The 17,831-nt window shown below is 40.0% G+C and overlaps 1 protein-coding gene across 2 annotated transcripts in view; it reads left to right on the top strand.

The window, feature by feature from the left end:
• The window catches only part of LOC139939476 (vesicle-fusing ATPase-like), a 220,769-nt gene extending 203,215 nt beyond the window's left edge, over positions 1-17,554 (top strand). The window contains exons 24-25 of one of the 2 annotated variants that reach the window (XM_071935430.1): positions 657-764; positions 11,056-17,554. In XM_071935430.1, the coding sequence (XP_071791531.1) occupies positions 657-764; positions 11,056-11,065 (118 nt within the window). In that variant the 3' untranslated portion in view covers positions 11,066-17,554. The remainder of the gene's footprint in view (positions 1-656; positions 765-11,055) is intronic. The other variant, XM_071935429.1, reaches the window with a different exon arrangement.
• The last annotated feature ends 277 nt before the right edge of the window (positions 17,555-17,831 follow it).

Here is a 17,831-nt window from a genome sequence, read left to right as displayed (position 1 = left end):
CAATAAAAAGAAGTCTAGCATACATTGCGTGTTGGTGATCTAGTACATGTATTTTAAATTTTTAATATTGAACGAGTGCGACTCATGCATTGCCCTCCCCTCTCTCTCCAGTCCAAATTTTCATTTTAAACAAAAACATGCCTCCAATGGTTTTAGCATAGCCTGTCCCATAAAAGTGCTCTTCATTTTCGAATGATTGCGCCTTAACTATTACAGATATCTGAAACATTGTGAGTATGTACTGGTTTGACTTAAGGCTTCTACATACATTAACAAAGTTGTTTGATGCACCCATGTCCTGGGAAAAAAACAACAATCAGAACTGTCTTCGTGGCTACACATATGTCTTCCCTATTCACAAAGTTTCTCTGCAGGCTTCATGTATGATTTCACTCTTCCTTTCCAAACATGTGAAGCTCTTTGCTCAGTTGGGTCAAGTTCAGCTACAATGGTATGTTGTGCCAAAAGCAACCAAATATTAACAGTAAATAAATATATACACGATTTAGGTCGCTACAAGGTCATAATGGGTATGAATGACCTTGTAGGTACAATGTACACCTTACTTTACTTGGCCCCAAATTATATTCATATAACAGTATAACAAGTAAAATGTGTAGCTGTTTAACTTGGAATTTGATTTATTATTTTTACAGACTGTGCATTGGAATTAAAAAGCTGCTGGTTTTGCTTGAGTTGGTGAGACAGACTGACAAGGGATTTCGAGTTCCAAAGCTGCTTTGCTTGTTAGAAGAAGAAGCTGGGTAAGAAAATGTTTAGTCATAGTGAATGTCCAAAACCATTGTAATAGGATGAATACTTTACATGATTTTCTTTCAATGTAATGGTTTGTTCTCATAGTTTTGACTTATCGGCACATTACTGTCCAAATAGAAACGGTTGAATAACCATTTGATGGTGGTTGCCTCCAATGGTTGAAAGTAGAAAAAGTTCAAAGCGTTTGCCAAATGAACTTATTAAATGTATTTTCTAAGAAACACAGCCAAATACTCACGTAATTTTGTTTGCGTTTCGACTAGTTTCACTAGTCATCCTCAGAACGAGGCACCACCAGTCGGTTGGTGGCGCTGTTGCCTGCTTCGGCCACTGGATAGTGGTTTGGCCAAGTGTGTCCTCCCCCGGGGTGGAACTTGGGGTATAAGGGGGTCCCATATGTGTGATAGTTCATACCCTCCCATGTCTCTGTTCAGAGTAGATCGTCGCCTCCTTATCCAGAGACCTTCCCGGATCCATCGTCTATATTTGTCACCCTCTTTATGTAGAATTGCGCTGTCCGCCCAATTCATCACGTGATTGTTGTCCCTAGCATGTTCTGTTATGGCCGATTTGGTTTCTTTTCCTATTGTGGATGTTTTTCTTGCCCTCGTCATGGTGCCGGATGTTAGTTTGTTGACTTCTGTTTTGTGTTCTTCGAACCGAGTACCAAATTTTCTCCCCGTTTCCCCGATGTAAGATAGTTGACACGACTGGCATGGAATTTCGTATACCACGCCACATTTCTGTTCTTTTTCGATCTTGTCTTTGGGATGTGAAGTTGCCTGAGTGTGCGATGAGGCTTGACAGGACATTCCTCTCCATGTTTTTTCATAGATCTTTGTATCCGCTCTGATACACCTTTAACGTGGATTTGGTTGGCTTGTTCCCTTGGGCTTCTTGTGATTTGTCGTTTTTCCTTATGATGTCTTGCTCTACTTTTTCGAATGTCCAATTCGGGTAGCCACAATTCTTCAGTGTTGTTTTGACATGTTGAGTTTCCTTGATCTTATCCTCCTCATCTGTAACGATGTTATCCTTCCTATCCAAAAGAGTTTTCACTACTGAAAGTTTGTGTTGTACCGGGTGGTGTGAGCTGAACATCAAATATTGATCGGTGTGGGTAGGTTTTCTGTACACCTGGAGCTGGACGCTGCCGTCCGGTTTTTTGACGATCATGGTGTCTAAGAAAGCTAACTTTCCCTCTGTTTCTTCCTCTACCGTGAACTTGATGTTGCCAGCATCATCGATGGTGTTGAGATGGTCTGTCAGCATGCCCGTCGTCCCTTTCTTTACTTTCTCCAAGATGTCGTCAACATATCTCTTCCAAAGACTGGGCTTACACATCTCTGGTGCTTGGGGAATTGCCTTTCCTTCCAGATCTTCCATGAAAAGGTTGGCCATGATAGCTGACAAGGGGTCTCCCATAGTAAACCCAGTCTTCTGTTCTCAGGGTGGGATCGGCATCTAGACGACCACGGGCTATCTGCAATGTGCGTTGGACCGGTGTATTAGTGAAAAGAGATACCATGTCATGCGAAATCAAAATTTCATCCTCCAGGACGCGAGTAGCTGCTAGATCTTCTGCTAGCTGTCTTGAGTTCTTACAATGACATCTGTCTGGCCGAGTAGGGGGGCCAAAAGCTGCACTAGATCTTTGGAGAGATTGTACCTGATGGAGTCGATGCAATCCACAATCGGTCTTAGGGGGATGTCTTTTTTGTGTATCTTGGGGGTGCAGTATAATCTGGGAATTAATAATAATAATAATAATAACATAACATTTATAAGGCGCGCAGTATCTGGAATAGATCCGTTCAAAGGCGCCGGAAGCTAGTCAGCTGTCAAATTAAACAGATGAGACTTGAGGTTGTGTTTGAAAGTAGAAAGATCAGGTGTGGCCCTCAGTTCGTCTGGCAAGGAATTCCAGAGAATTCGGTCTCCGTAACTCGCCAGACGAGTTTTGGGAACATATAGTATGTGTGATGATGATGATGATCTAAGGCCTGGTCTGATGTTACGTTGCTGTAGAAGATGTGTAATGTAGCAAGGTGCAAACCCATGGAGGGCCTTGAATGTGAGAAGCAAGATTTTGAATTGTATTCTATGTTTAACAGGAAGCCAGTGGAGATTATATAAAATGGGTGTTATGTGATCGGAAGATGTGGTTCTGGTGAGTAAGCGGGCAGAAGCGTTTTGGACTTTTTGAAGACGGTTTAGTGATTGCTGAGGTAGTCCTGTAAGTAGACTGTTGCAGAAGTCCAGTCTTGATGAGATGAATGCATGAATGAGTTGTTCAGTTGTGTGAAATGAAAGTGAGGCCCTGATTGCAGCTATGCGACGTAGATGCGCGTAAGAAGATTGACAGACTGATGTAATATGTCGGTCAAGGTTCATAAACCTGTCAAAAGTAACACCAAGGTTACGCGCATCAGAGCAAGCAGCGACCAGGGCATCACCAATGCGTATGTGAGAGATGTTGACTTCCTGTCTGAGTTGTGGTGAGCGTATGATGAGAAACTGAGTTTTGTGAGCGTTGAGCTTGAGTAAATTGGCTGTCATCCACCTGCTAATACTGTCCAGACATGTTTCAAGGATGTGCAGTGTGTGAATATCATCGTTGGGTGAATTGTGAGAAAATGTTGCGTACAGCTGTGTGTCGTCTGCGTAGAAATGGGAGTGGAGACCATGGTGTCGGGCAATGCGGCCAAGGGGTGAAATGTACAAGGTGAAAAGTAGAGGTCCCAAAACAGATCCTTGTGGCACACCGTATATAAGATCAGAGTTTTTTGATAGATTCCCTGAAATGTGAACAGACTGGGTACGATTATGCAAATATGACTTGAACCAGTTGATGGCAGTTTCCTGAACCCCAAATTGAAAATGTAATCTATGCAGAAGGATGTTATGGTCTATTGTGTCGAAGGCTGCTGAAAGGTCGAGTAGCACCAGTAGAACCGCCCGTTTGTTGTCGATGGCAATCATGATGTCATTATGGACTTTCAACAAAGCTGTTTCTACACTATGGAAACTAGTGTAAGCGGATTGGAAGTCATCACGCAAGCCATACTCCGTGAGGTGGGCATTCAATCTGGCGACTACTACCTTTTCAGCAACCTTCGACACAAATGATAAGTTAGAAATTGGACGATAATTATTTAAATCATTTTTGTCGAGAGACTGTTTCTTCAAAACTGGAGTAATGTGAGCCCTCTTCAAGCAATCTGGGAAGTGACCTGAGGTAAGAGATCTGTTGATTATTGCCGCTATGGGCTTAACCAACACGTCGATGTGTTCTTTCACCATGGCTGATGGAATTGGATCTAGAGCACAGGTCTTCATGGGGGAGCTCTTGATTATTTTAGTGACCTCTTGATTCGAGGCGATGGAAAATGCTGTGAGGGGAACTTGGTGGAACTCACAATCTTCAACGTGGGGGTCAGCATAGGGTTCAGTGTGTAGGGAAATGTTGTCTCTGATTTTGATGATCTTGTTTTTGAAAAAGTCAGAGAAGCTGTCAACCATTGCTGTGGCGTTTGGGAATGATGGGAAAACAGGAGTGGTTATCCTGTGCATGAGACTGTTGATGACTTGGAAAAGGGCTTTTTGGTCACCTCCACAGTCACGTATTTTGTCAGAGTAGTAGTTGGCCTTGTGGTTGTTGAATTTAACTTAAACCAGTTCTCGCTGAGCTTTGAAGATGTCACGGTCAACCTGGAGGCTCGTTAAGCGCCAACGTCGTTCAAGTTGTCGACGCCTACGCTTAGCTGAAGCAATGTCCTCGTTGTACCAAGGAACCATAGGTTTAACAATGATGGAACAGGTCTTGGTTGGAGCGTGGGTGTCAAGCAGTACTCTGAGAACGTTGTTGTACTGATCGATGAGGGGGTCGACTGGGTTGCTGAAGAGGGAAGATGCGATGATGTCCTGTTTAAATTTGACCTGGTCTATTGTCTTTATTTTGCGATACATGTAGGTAACCTGACGCCTTATGTATTTGGGTTTCTCCAAGTCAAGCTGGCAGTGGATAGCGCAGTGGTCCGAAATGAAGTTTGCTGTTGTGGTGGATAGTATGAGGGAATGACGTTGTCGGGTGATCACAAGGTCTATTATGTGACCAGACGTGTGAGTTCCGGTGTTGACTAGTTGTTGCATGTCGTGCTGCATTAGGAGATCACTGAGTCGACTGTGGGCAGTGGAGTTATCACCCCAGTTCACGTTAAAATCGCCAAGAATGATGAGGTTCCCGAGGAACAGTGCCTGGCTGTCCAGCAGATCAGTAAACTCATCAATAAACGTGCTGAATGGAACGTTAGCTTTTTTGGAAGGTGGTGGACGATATAAAACAATGATACGGAAGTGTTTGGCGTTACCGTGGTGGATGAAATCTGCTTGAATGGATTCAAAGGAAGTAGGCTGATTGGCTGGCATGGCAACGGACGCTGAGAGAGTTGATTTATAGAGAATTGCAACACCACCTCCTCTTCGCCCTATTCTGGGGGTGTGCACTAGTTGAAACCCTCTGGGGGGTGACGTCATGGGTGTGTGTATCTTGGTCCGAACAAAACCAAGTTTCTGTTAAAACCATTATATCAAGCTTATAATCATTTATATGGTCTTTGATGAGCTCAGTCTTGTTGCAAGCAGATTGGCAATTTACTAAACCAAGCTGAGTTGTTTCGTTTATTGGATGATCGGCAGGAGGAGTAACTGGAGTTGAGTCAGTGGATGTGTGGTCCGAGTCAGTGGATTCGTGATTCAGACGATGTTTGGCCTTGCGAGTACCAGCTCGGGTACCCCTGTGCGTAGGTGGTTTTGAGTTAATCTGCAGGTTTTTAATGGTGAACCAAGTGTGCTGAGAGACAGGTAGTTTTGGGCAGGTAGTTCTAATAGCCAAAAAGTGAGCTGAAGTATATGATATTTTAGATTGCTGTGAATGATAGTCTCTTTGATGAATATGCTCTGTATTTGGACCAGGGTTACGCTCAATGTCCCCACACGCTACTAATGTCACACTGAAGGTAGCAGTGGAGTTGTTGTAATAGGGGATGCAAGCCTTACAGAAGCCAGTATGCACAATGCGACGTTTAGCTGTTCCATTGTTGACAGGATTGTTAACTACTTCAGCCCAGTGTTGTTGGTGGAGAAGAATGTAGGTGAACAATTGGCTTACCAGCACGAGGAGCAGGCACTTAAGCTTCATTGTTGCGGTGTCCTTTGAGTTCTTTGTGATCATTCACAGATTGTCATTGATCATGTAGATCAATTCCTCTGTACTGGAATTACAAATGGCTACTGTGTAGATGTACTGGGTAGTGCCGATATAGAAGAGACGGGACAAGATCCTACTAAAAGCAGTCTTCTCCTCATAATTAAGGCACCACTGAGCAGACCAGTTTGGTCTATGAGTTGAACTTGAACAATTATCTCAGCAGTAGGGTACAGATAGGTGTACTGCCTGTCTGTGATCTTGTTCTCTTTCTTAAGATCCTGTAGTAGTTTAACCAGTTTCTGTTTATATTTTGAAGTAGGGTCAGAATTGAGAATTTCATACGTACTTGTATCTCCGAGCAATTCCTGAACCTGTTCGGTGTATTTGACTGTGTCCATGATGACGGTAGCCCGGCCTTTGTCAGCTGGCATAACCAGAATAGATTTGTCCAACTTCAGTGATTTTATGGCTGCACGTTCCCCCTTAGTGATGTTGCTCTTGGGAGGCTTGGCGGTGCGCAGAATACCTGCTACCTCTGACCGTAGCGTGGCTTTTTCACCGGCGGGTAATCCTCGCACGCAACTTAGGTAGCCACAATAAAATCATCGTTGGGAATTGTGTTTGGTGCGACCGCAAAATTCAGCCCTTTCGCTAGTACTTTGGATTCATCCTGGCTTAGGACTTTGCTTGATGTGTTGACCACCCAGCGTTGTTGTTGTTGTCCAGCGAGATTGGTTTAATTGTGATCGTTTTTCTTTCTTTCCAACGCGGTGTTGAGTTTTTCAATATTTTGTTTGCGTGAACGTAGTCTCGTGTGTTCTCGCGAGATGAGATTTCGTTGTTTCTTGAAAATTTTCCGGTAGTCGTTCGAACAAACGTTATTTTTCCGTTTTATTTCCTTGTTGAAATGGTCCAATTTGTTGTCGTTTACACGGATTCTTTCTCGTAGTATGTCTTTCTGGGCTTTCCTTACGATGTCACGTGCATTGTCCGTATTGATGGGGCATTTAAGACGTAGACTGGGAGAGGAGAGACTCTCGTCACAGCATCGCAGATTGAAGATTATATGGTTGCGGAATCTTGCTGCTTTTATCTCCAATTTCTCCAAATTCCGAATTTCCAACACAGTCTGTTGTCCATATTTTTGACGAATATCATGAAGGAAGTTCATCAGGCTGGTAACATATCAACTTATTAAATGTATTTTCTAAGAAACACAGCCAAATACTTGGCGCTGTTGCCTGCTTCGGCCACTGGATGAGTGGGGTGGGGGGGTCAGGGCCAAATAACAAAATAACAAATTATAACTCAGAAGGCCTCAAAATATTTCATGTGGAATGGTCATTGGACCCCCCCCCCCTTCCACCCACAGTGGTCTGTCCTTTTTTGACAACAGGCAAGCAATTAATCATTATGGCTAAAACAAAGGAAATGTAGTCTGAGCAATATCTCGAGAAGTACTTGTCATATCAACTCCAATCTTCGTTTGTGGATTATTCTTGGGGTCCCCCGCCCACAGAGGTCTGTTGATGCTGGCCAGGCAGAAAGAAAAAATGTCATGATGGCTAAAACAAAGGAAATGGTGTCAGGGTAATATCTCGAGAAGAACTTGTCATATCAACTCCAAACTTGGTTTGTGGGTCGGTCTTTGGTTGTGGATTGGTCTCGGACCCCCCCCCCCCCCTAGTCTAGGTCTGCCAGTGTTGGACTATAGGCAAACAAAGAAAGTAATTATGGCTAAAACAAAGGAAATGGTGTCTGAGCACTCCAGAAGTAAATATCAACTCAAACTTGGTTCAAAATATCAAACTTGGTTTGTGGATTGGTCTTGAGATCCCCAAGAAGCCTATTGCTTTTGCACCCTATGGCAAACTTTTAGGTCATTATGACTAGAATCAAAGAAATATTGTCTGAGCAATATCTCGAGAAGTGCATGTGCATGTGCTTGCCATATCAACTCCAAACTATCCCCAAGAAACTATTGCTTTTACACCCTAGGCCAAATGTCAAGGTTATGGCAAAAACAAAAGATGTGTTGCCTCCCTCACCCCTCCTCACCTATCCTTCCCAACTCATCTTTCCCAGCCTTATACCCAACCCACTTCGACGATGATTAAAGACACTGGACACTAGTGTTAATTGTCAAAGACCAGTCTTCTCACATGGTGTATCTCAACATATGCATAAAATAACAGGCCTGTGGAAATTTTAGCTCAATTGGTCGTCGAAGTTGCAAGATAATAATGAAAGAAAAAACACCCTTGTTACACGAAGTTGTGTGCTTTCAGATGCTTGATTTCGAGACCTCAAATTCAAAATCTGGGGTCTCGAAATCAAATTCGTGAAAAAATTACTTCTTTCTCAAAAACTATGTTACTTCAGAGGGAGCCGTTTCTCACAATGTTTTATACTACCAACAGCTCTCCATTACTCATTACCAAGTTAGGTTTTATGCTAACAATTATTTTGAGTAATTACCAATAGTGTCCACTGCCTTTAAATCTCTTTTTAATAACGTAATGCAGAAAGGGTAGAAATTGGGGGGGGGGGGTAGTTGTAGTGTGTATGACGAGTGTTTTAACCCATCGGTCTTTCCCACCTACATAGCAGAGTTTCCGCAGCGCAACATGGCACAACACTGGCTAAGATAATTTGTGGGGGAAAAAACACTCTGTTCTACATGTGACAAATGTCAAGAAACAGACTGGCTTGCAGGGCATTCTTGTTTCCAAACACGACTTTTCTTGTTGTTCTTTTGTCTTCATTTCAATGATAGCAATGATACTTTTAGTTTCCCTTGCTCCATTCAATTGATCACCATCCTGTATGTGGGACTAACCATGGGACAAGTATACTCAACAACATTGACAACTCAAACCAACTTCCCCTTGTTTTTGGATTTGTCCACTATTTTATTAGGAACTGTACATGTAGTTAAAACAATTTTTTTTGTTAGCAAGAAATAATTAAAATTAGTTTTTGACTAACCATGCATCTTTTGTTGACAAACACACAAACCGCAACACAAAGATAACAAAGACAAGGGCCAAAAAAGTGACTTGAAGTTACGATGATTGTCACAACCAACCCATTGGGGTTGTGGTTGCATTCCAGGAAGATTAAACCACTGCAGAAATAAATTTGTACTCAAGCCAATCAAGATTAGATTTACAAAATAGCACAATTTATTTACAAAACAATTCTTCTGCTGTCTGAGTTCTTTTCAGTGGCCACTCCAGCGAAATTCACACCTCAAAATACAATAAATTCAATTTTCAAAATTCAGTAAAACTAATCCTCAAATTCAGTAACCCAACTCTTAAATTTGTGAGTTACTGACTCCAAGTAACCTTTACTCGTCATTATAGTTTCTCAATTTCTTACGTCTTGTATCACATTGTTCTCAGATTTAAAACACATACACTTACACATGTTTAAGGCTAATTTGAACATTATTTGTTTTTCTACTGGGAGCCAGTGCAGCTGTTTGATCAGTGGTGAAGTGGGGACATGGTTTGGGTAGGAGAAGATGACACGGGATGCTCTGTTTTGTACCATTTGTAACTTGCTTAAATCAGATTGCTTGAGTCCACTTAACAAAGAGATACAGTAGTCCAATCTGGACAGTACAAGTGCCCTAACAGTGGCATGACAGGCTTCAGCATCGATGTACTTTCGGATTCTATTGATATTTCGGAGCTGGTAGTTACATGTAGCTGATTTGCAGACTGATGTGACATGACCACTCATTGACATAGTGCTGTCGAAGACAACACCAAGATTCCGGATGGAAGTTGATGGGTGGAGTGTGCTGTTGTTTACAGTGAGAGTCAGATGGGCAAGATGTTTGTACATGTACATGTTACAGCTTGAAGAGGCAATGACAAATTCAGTTTTCTCTTCATTTAGCTGAAGCTTGTTGCTTAACATCCAGTGTTGACGGCACTGATGCACTTTTAGAGCTTGAACAGCCCACATTCTGCATCATTGGGGATTTTGGCTCCACGAATAATAATGAAACAAGACTTTGGGCGTGGACAATGATCAAAAGAAAAGGCTCTCGAATCGGCAACAAAAAATTGACGAACTTTAGTAGTCGTAAGTGATAAATATATAAAGAGCAGTTACAAATTATTGTTCTAAATATGATGAATAACAAGTTACAAACGATGGGATCACCAGTTTTGTGTGCGGCTCAAAGTAATTAAACTAGGTCACTGTAGTGTACCTATACATGTATAGCTGTATACTACTGCCAAATGGAAACACCATAGTGACAAATCTAAAACTAAATTAACATGCTGGGTATACTCATCAAACTACGGCTAATGCTGCTGGCTGCTGCTAGGTGTAATGTGTAAACTGAGAGAAAGAATAAAGGTTCAGCCAGCCTATGTAGTGAAGATGCTACTGTTATGGTTGAAAGCACATGGTGATGCTCAACAGAAATAACTCGCTGATTTAAATACCAAAGAAACTAAGGGCTACTACGAGGCCTTTTGATTTGTTATGAGGCTTATAATTGGACCAACCATGCTTTATAGTGTCAGAGAATGTTGAACATGTGCCAACATTTTTGACCAATCACTTAAAACCCCGGTATCTGCAAATTTACATCTGAAAGTGTGTCTCTGTCGTTGGCGTTCTTTCCAGAATGCATCTTTACATGGCCAAATACAGTTCATGAAAATAATCTAGCAGATAAAATTGTTGACTGACAGTGGATTCTGAATTACCAATTTTAGTTTTACTTACAGAGCAAATTTAGTTTTACTTTCAGAGCAACTTTTCCACAGTGATCATTCATAGCATCAGATTATTCAGCGCAACATGCAATAAATATTCAACATCAGTAGTACATCCCACAATAAATCTTACACTTAGAGCCTCGTTATCAAACCCGGAAGTGCGCAGATTGAAGATAAACTTTTCATCTTGGGTCATCTGTTGAAAAACAAAAAGTCAAATTTGCCAAAAAATACGTATTAAAAATAATAAAAAAATTGGTCAAGAAAATTTCTATCACCAAGCATTGTCATTAAGCTTTTTCATTTGTTGTTGTTTTTCAGGCTTGAGTGAAGCGAACTATAAGTGCTGTGAACACTGCAATCAACCGCAGTAAGTGACATTTCAGAATGATGCTGAAAAATCAACATGGGAGTATTGGCATGAGTTGGTTACTTAAGTGTCTGTTGAAATGCTTTGGATATATGTGATCTTCTTAATTAATCCTCATTCATTCCCTCCGTATAGATGTGTAGGCCATGTGACTGGTATATATAATTGATCACTGGTTGAAGAGTTGAGACAAAATGAAACTGCTGAGTTGTACATGTAATTATTATGAAACTAGAGTAGGGATATAAATCCAATTATGGCTCCCTAAATTCAAAGTTATATTGAGTTTTTATAATTTTGAAACCCCTTACCAAGAGTGGACTTACATGTTATATACAAAAAATAATCAAACCTGTTTGTTATTTATGACTATTATTATTATTTAGTTAAGCTTGCTTGGTGTAATCAGCCGAGTACTGCTGTACAACCTGTCTTACTGGTCATTGCAATCATTGCATAAGGCTCTTGATGAAAGAGTCCAAAATCTAACGTTGTATTCAAAATCATAATTCAAATAAAAAGGAAACAATCTGAGCCAATTATTGTCTACAATCTTTCTCCCGTCAAGATCCTACTCAGCTAAAGAAAGGGACCCTATTAATGCCATTTTGACAGTGACATTTGTAGCTGTCTTCACCTGTTAATTTTTTCTTAATCATTCCCTGCTATAAGAAAGAAAGGATTTTTATTCCACTTTGCTTGTATGTCCATTTAAAAAAAAGATTAAAATAAACAAAAAAATAATAATAATTCTGTCCCTAAGAACTTAAATAATAGCAATAATCTATATGTTTGCTTTAACCACTACTAGACCACATTAATAGTTGTTGCAACAATTACAGTTACATTGTGCAAAGAAAGTTTGCATTCAAATGCTTTTCAAATGTTTAAAATGATATTCAAATTAAAACTGCAATGCACATGTATCATTTGTTGTCAAACTTGTCTTACAAATGCCCACATTTTGTGCACAATGTAAGCATTAACCTGTGAAACATTCAGTCTTTGCCTACATTATTTCATTATTATTTAACAAAAATTAAAAAAAGTAAAGCAAATATTATTACAATTGGACTTTATACCAGTTTCAAAAGTCTTTAATCCATGTTTTTGTTGTTGAGTAAAAACGTTTTTTATTAGGTATCTTTGACATTTTTCAAGTAGTATAGGTTTTCTCGGTCAGTTTCGGCAAATGAGCAGCCAATTTAAACAATACTGAAAAGGGTCAATCAATTTTGTTTTAAGACCAGTCATTCAATTTAACAAAATAATCATTCAAATTTTAATAATAATAATAATAAGACTTGTAATGCGCACATATCCACCCTGCTGGGTGTTTAAGGCGCAGTAAAACCAAAAACAAAACACAACACAAAGAAAAACAGACACAACAAAATTAGTCTTTGAAAACCTGTGACATAAGATAAGTTTTGAGAAGAGACTTGAATTTTGCGGTACAAACACAAGATCGAAGATTAAGTGGTAGAGAGTTCCAGATGCGTGGCGCGGCTGAAGAAAAAGACCTGTCACCCCATGAGTGTCGAGACTTGGGTTCAATGAGGAGAAGCATGGAACTTGATCGAAGATTCCTTGATGGAGTGTAAACTTGAAGCAGTTCAGAAATATAGTGGGGAGCCTTGCCATTTAGAGCTTTGTGGACAATGAGCATCAGCTTGAAGATGTTTCGTTGAGAGATAGGGAGCCAGTGTAGTTGTTTCAGAATGGGGGTGATAGAACAGGATTTTCTAGACAGTGTCACAATGCGGGCAGCAGTATTTTGGAGCCGTTGAAGTCGGGAAATCTGGTTGTTAGGAAGACTGTAGAGAAGAGCATTGCCGTTGTCAAGACGAGAAGTAACAAATGCATGAATGACCTTTTCAGTGGCACTTTTGTCCAAATACTTGCGAATCTTACCTATATTCCTGATGTGATATGATGATAAACGAACAATATTGTTGATGTGTGGCTGAAGTGTCATCGATGCATCACCGATGGAGATGTATGGCACTGAAACCTTAGTTAACTGTTGACGTGACCCAAATAAAAGGAACTCTGTCTTATCATCATTTAACTTCAGGAAGTTTTGTTGTGTCCAACATCGAATCTCTTGGATGCATTTTCTCAAGTCTTGCAATAGATGCATTGGCGTTTTCTTGAGAAGATTTAAACGTGATGTATAGCTGAGTGTCGTCTGCGTACACATGGTAATTCAGATTAAATTTGAGGATGATGTCACGAATCGGTAAAGTGTACAGCGTAAACCACTGCGGGCCGAGTATCGACCCCTGTGGCACAGAATAGTTCAAAACAACAAAGTCGGATATCGCAGTGCCAATACATACATGCTGAGTTCTATTGTGGAGATACGATTTGCACCATGCTAGGGCTGTGTCCTCTATGCCAAGGTGATTCTGGAGCAGAGAGAGAAGGATGTTATGATCAACAGTGTCAAAAGCAGCACTCAAGTCTAGCAGGACTAGTGCTGTAAGGTTACCATTGTCCATAGAAGAGAGAATATCGTTGCTCACACGGACTAGTGCAGCCTCGGTCCCATGGAAAGGCTTGTACATGTATGCTGACTGGAACATGCGGACAGGTTGGAAGTATGAATGTGATCAGAAATACGTGATGACACTACTCGTTCGACGACTTTTCCAAGATATTTTAAGTTTGCAACCGGTCTGTAGTTTTTGAATATCTCCTTGTCCAGGTTTGGTTTCTTGATGAGCGGCCTGATGTAGGAAACTTTGAGGCTATCGGGGATCAACCGGAACTGAGAGATTCGTTTACAAGCTTAGTGATGTAGGGTCCAAATATATCAATGTTTTGCTTTATCATGGATGTTGATACTGGATCCAGCTCACAGGATTTTGAAGGAGATTTCATAATAACCCTTTAAATCTCAGCAACAGTGGCAGGCTCAAACACAGATAGTCTACACTCTGGTTGAAGATGTGGCAATGTCTGCGGCACGTTGTAAGGGACTGATGAAAATGATGAGCGGATGTCTTTGCTAAGTCCTGGTTATTGTAGGTGGATGGAAGGACAGGGGTTTTGGGTTTGAGCAACAACTTACCAATTATCTTGAAGAGCTTCTTTTGATCTCCTGAGGATTCTTGTACTTGAGATGAATAATGGATGATCTTTGCCTGGTTGATCAAATTCCTAACTACTTTACATTGGTTGCGATATTCTTGTCGTTGTATTGCCAATTTGCCATTTTTCCGCCACTTCCGCTCCAGTTGACGACAAATCTTTCTCGCTGTACGAATATCATCATTGAACCAGGAGACTTCAGTTCGGACCTTGACTGATCTCGTTTTCCAAGGTGCGTATTTATCCAAGATGTCACTGACCGTACTCTCATATTGGCTGACATAGGAATCCAAGCAGTCATGATCAACTTCTAGATTTGCTAAATGAGTGCCTATGTCGTGGAACACTTCGGGAGAATTCACATGTTTCCATTGTCGGCTCTTTATAGTGACGGTTGGGACTTTGGGCTTGCACAGACTCAAGTTACACATGACTGCATAATGGTCAGATAATCCAGGTAGAATAACAAAGTTTGAGACAATTGGTGGGGAGATTTCACGAGTTATGACAAGGTCCAGGCAATGACCGAGACGATGAGTCGGCTCCTTGATATGCTGGGTAAGACCAAAAGCTTGAAGTAGATGCTTAAACTGGTTTGCATTGGTGTTGTGGACGTCATCAACATGAATGTTAAAGTCGCCGGTGATGATGATTTCCGATGGATGAAGCAGATATTCCAAAATCAAATTCTCAAACTCCCTTAGAAAACTTGAGAAAGTCACATGTTGGCCGTTTGAATCTCTTTCAGGTCTGTATACAATGACAAGTCAAACAGATTTAGAGTTTCCGGAAACTTCAGCATGAAGAGATTCAAAAGTTGTGTACTGGACGTCATTATTTTTCACAGAGACAGATAAAGTAGATCTGTACAGTATTGCAACTCCTCCACCAGTCTTGTGAGGTCTTGGGATGTGATGAAAGTAGTAGCCAGCAGGGGTACACTGACGACATGTTAAGTTGTCGTCTGGTCTCAGCCATGTTTCTGAAACGGCAACAAGGTCCAGATCTTTTTGCAGAACAAAATCAGCAAAATCGTCATACTTGTTACAGATGGACTGTGTGTTTAGAACACAAAGGCTGAGTTGAGATTTGACTGTAGTCACTGGTACTGGAACAGAAGGGAGTGTAACTTCGGGTACAGGGGGTTTATGAACAGTTCTACGGCAACCAGCTTTTTTACCAAGATGTGTAGGTCGGTAAACAGTGCTGGGATTTACAAAAAGGCCAAGGTTCTTTAATGATAATATACAGGAAGGCAGCAGAGTTGTAGCACGTGTAGATGGGGCATAACGGAGACTGAGAAGCTTGTTCCGTGAGTAGGAATTTGCAGAGTTTGGACTAGCTTCTGCTGAGTTTGAGTTATTTACACCTTCAGGGCCGGGATTTACAGCAATGTCACAAAAAATCACAGTTCATCATGGGCCATTTAAATTTGTAGGAGTTTTTGAGGCGCGTGTTTATTTTTTTTTTTGGCATTCAAATTCATTTTTGGGCAGTCATTTCTGGAATTTGTGCAATCTTAAAAACGCTTTTTGGTCAAACTTGGCTCTCCTTAAGAATGTTAAAGGCATAAATACTGTCGACCTTTTGGCGCTTGAAAATTTATGCCAAAATGTCTAGCGTGTCAACAGATTGATGGTTTTGAAGAAGAAAAAATCGAGAGAAAAAAAAAAAACAATAGAAACATAGGTCTTTGGTCAGCAAACCAATTAAGGTCACTCCCCCCCCCAAAAAAAATAGATAAATAAATAAATAAGTAAATAATAAATAAATAAACAAATAGTAATAATAATAAAGTATAATAAAGATGAAAAATATGAAGGAAAAAACCTCATAGGGCCCCATGTAAAGTCTACTGGAAACATAACTAAAGAAATATCAGGTTTGCCTGCATTAAAGTGAAGGTTCGAACGATTGCTTAGTACAGTTTATTTTGTTTAAAGTCATACTTATTTGAGTTCTCATTTAGTGAAATTTATCGCCTCTTTAATAAATTGAAATAATTAAAACAGTAAAATCTCTGGTCGAACCAGTTTTGCTAAATTGAATGATGATTTTGTGTCTCGAAAAAAAATGACGATTTGCTGAATTGAACACAGTGCTAAAAGAATTTGAATGCCTCAAACAATGCCCAAATTCTTCATTTGAAACTCAGTAAAACTGGAAAGGCATATAAATAGCTTTAATTCGAACGCAAGAAAATTAAGTCGGCTGCTCATTTGCTGAAATTGACCGAGAAAACCTATAAACTACTTACTGTTTGCATTTTTCAATTGTCAATCTCGTGATTTAGGTACATATATATCTACTTGTGGTAGTATAATCTGATATGGTAATGTTTAATGTACATGTATAATTAAATTGGTGCGGTTCAACATTTCTTTAGACATAGCTTCATTGTCGTAGGAACATCTTCACTATACATAGTCACTCTGGTGGAAAGTGTTATCTCATTTAAGTCCAAAGTGGAGGTGATGGACTCGGTAGAATCCCAATCAAACTTTATTCTATTCATTTAATTTCAGAAGTCTACCAGGAGACTTGGGACTTATGTAGTTTATTGTTTTAATACTAAGAAAGCCAACATAAGATACTTGTTGCTAAGGCTTTCTTCACAATTATAAATCTGAACAAAATGTGGTGTATTGCAGAATTGCCACATAAGCAAGGTTGACCGAGTTGAAGAATGTTAAATTTTGAATCTATACTATGCTTTAGATAGAATGTACAAGGTAAATGTGTGTTTTCTGTATTATTCACATTACATGTAATTCAGTGAACATAATCACATTGAAAAATCAATAAACCACTTTTAATATAAGTATTTATTCAAATTCACTTTAGAATTCTATAGTTAGATACATGGACTTGGTTTGGTGATATTTTAAATTTGAAATTATCAAAGCTTAGTGGAAAATACGATAGTCATGTGAACACACAAAGTGTCGATGTATCGGCAACATCTGTAGACTTGCTACGTGTATCTGTAGACTTGCGAAACCTTTCTGTTAACATTCCATAAAAGTGAGGCTATGATGATCGCAAGGGATTGTTCTATGTACATGAAATATTTTTTAGAGTACATGTATTATAAGAACAACAGGATTACCCACATTAAGGGACCAACTTGAATTTGTTTTTGTGACTGTCTTGAATGAATTATCGTCTGAATATTTGTAATAAAATTTTGTTTGTCATTTGGTGAAAATCACTCATCGCCAGCATACATCAAATGTAAGTGTAAGGAACTTAAATGATTTGGGTACGTTTTCAAATTGTCCACAGATTTATATTAAACTTACAGGCTTTGAAAAGCATCCTGTAGCCATTTGTATAAAATCGATATGGTTAGAAAGATGTTGTAAAAGTAGAATACAGTGATCTACATGTACACAAATATGCCTCGAAATTGCGTGGTTTTTGTTTTACCTCGTCGACAAACACGGTCGGCCATTTGTGGGAGTCAAAACTTTGACTCCCATACATGGCCGCCTGTGTTAGTTCGCGACGTAAAATGAAAACCGTGCAATTTTGAGTGAAACTTGTGTGGATCATTGTATTCTACTTATAAAACATCTTTCTAACCATATGCACTTCATAACAAACGGTTTCAAACGCTTTTCATAGACCA

Source organism: Asterias amurensis, chromosome 7 (assembly GCF_032118995.1).
Source record: "Asterias amurensis chromosome 7, ASM3211899v1".
NCBI classification, from domain to species: domain Eukaryota; kingdom Metazoa; phylum Echinodermata; class Asteroidea; order Forcipulatida; family Asteriidae; genus Asterias; species Asterias amurensis.
This window is presented reverse-complemented; position numbering and strand designations above follow the sequence as displayed.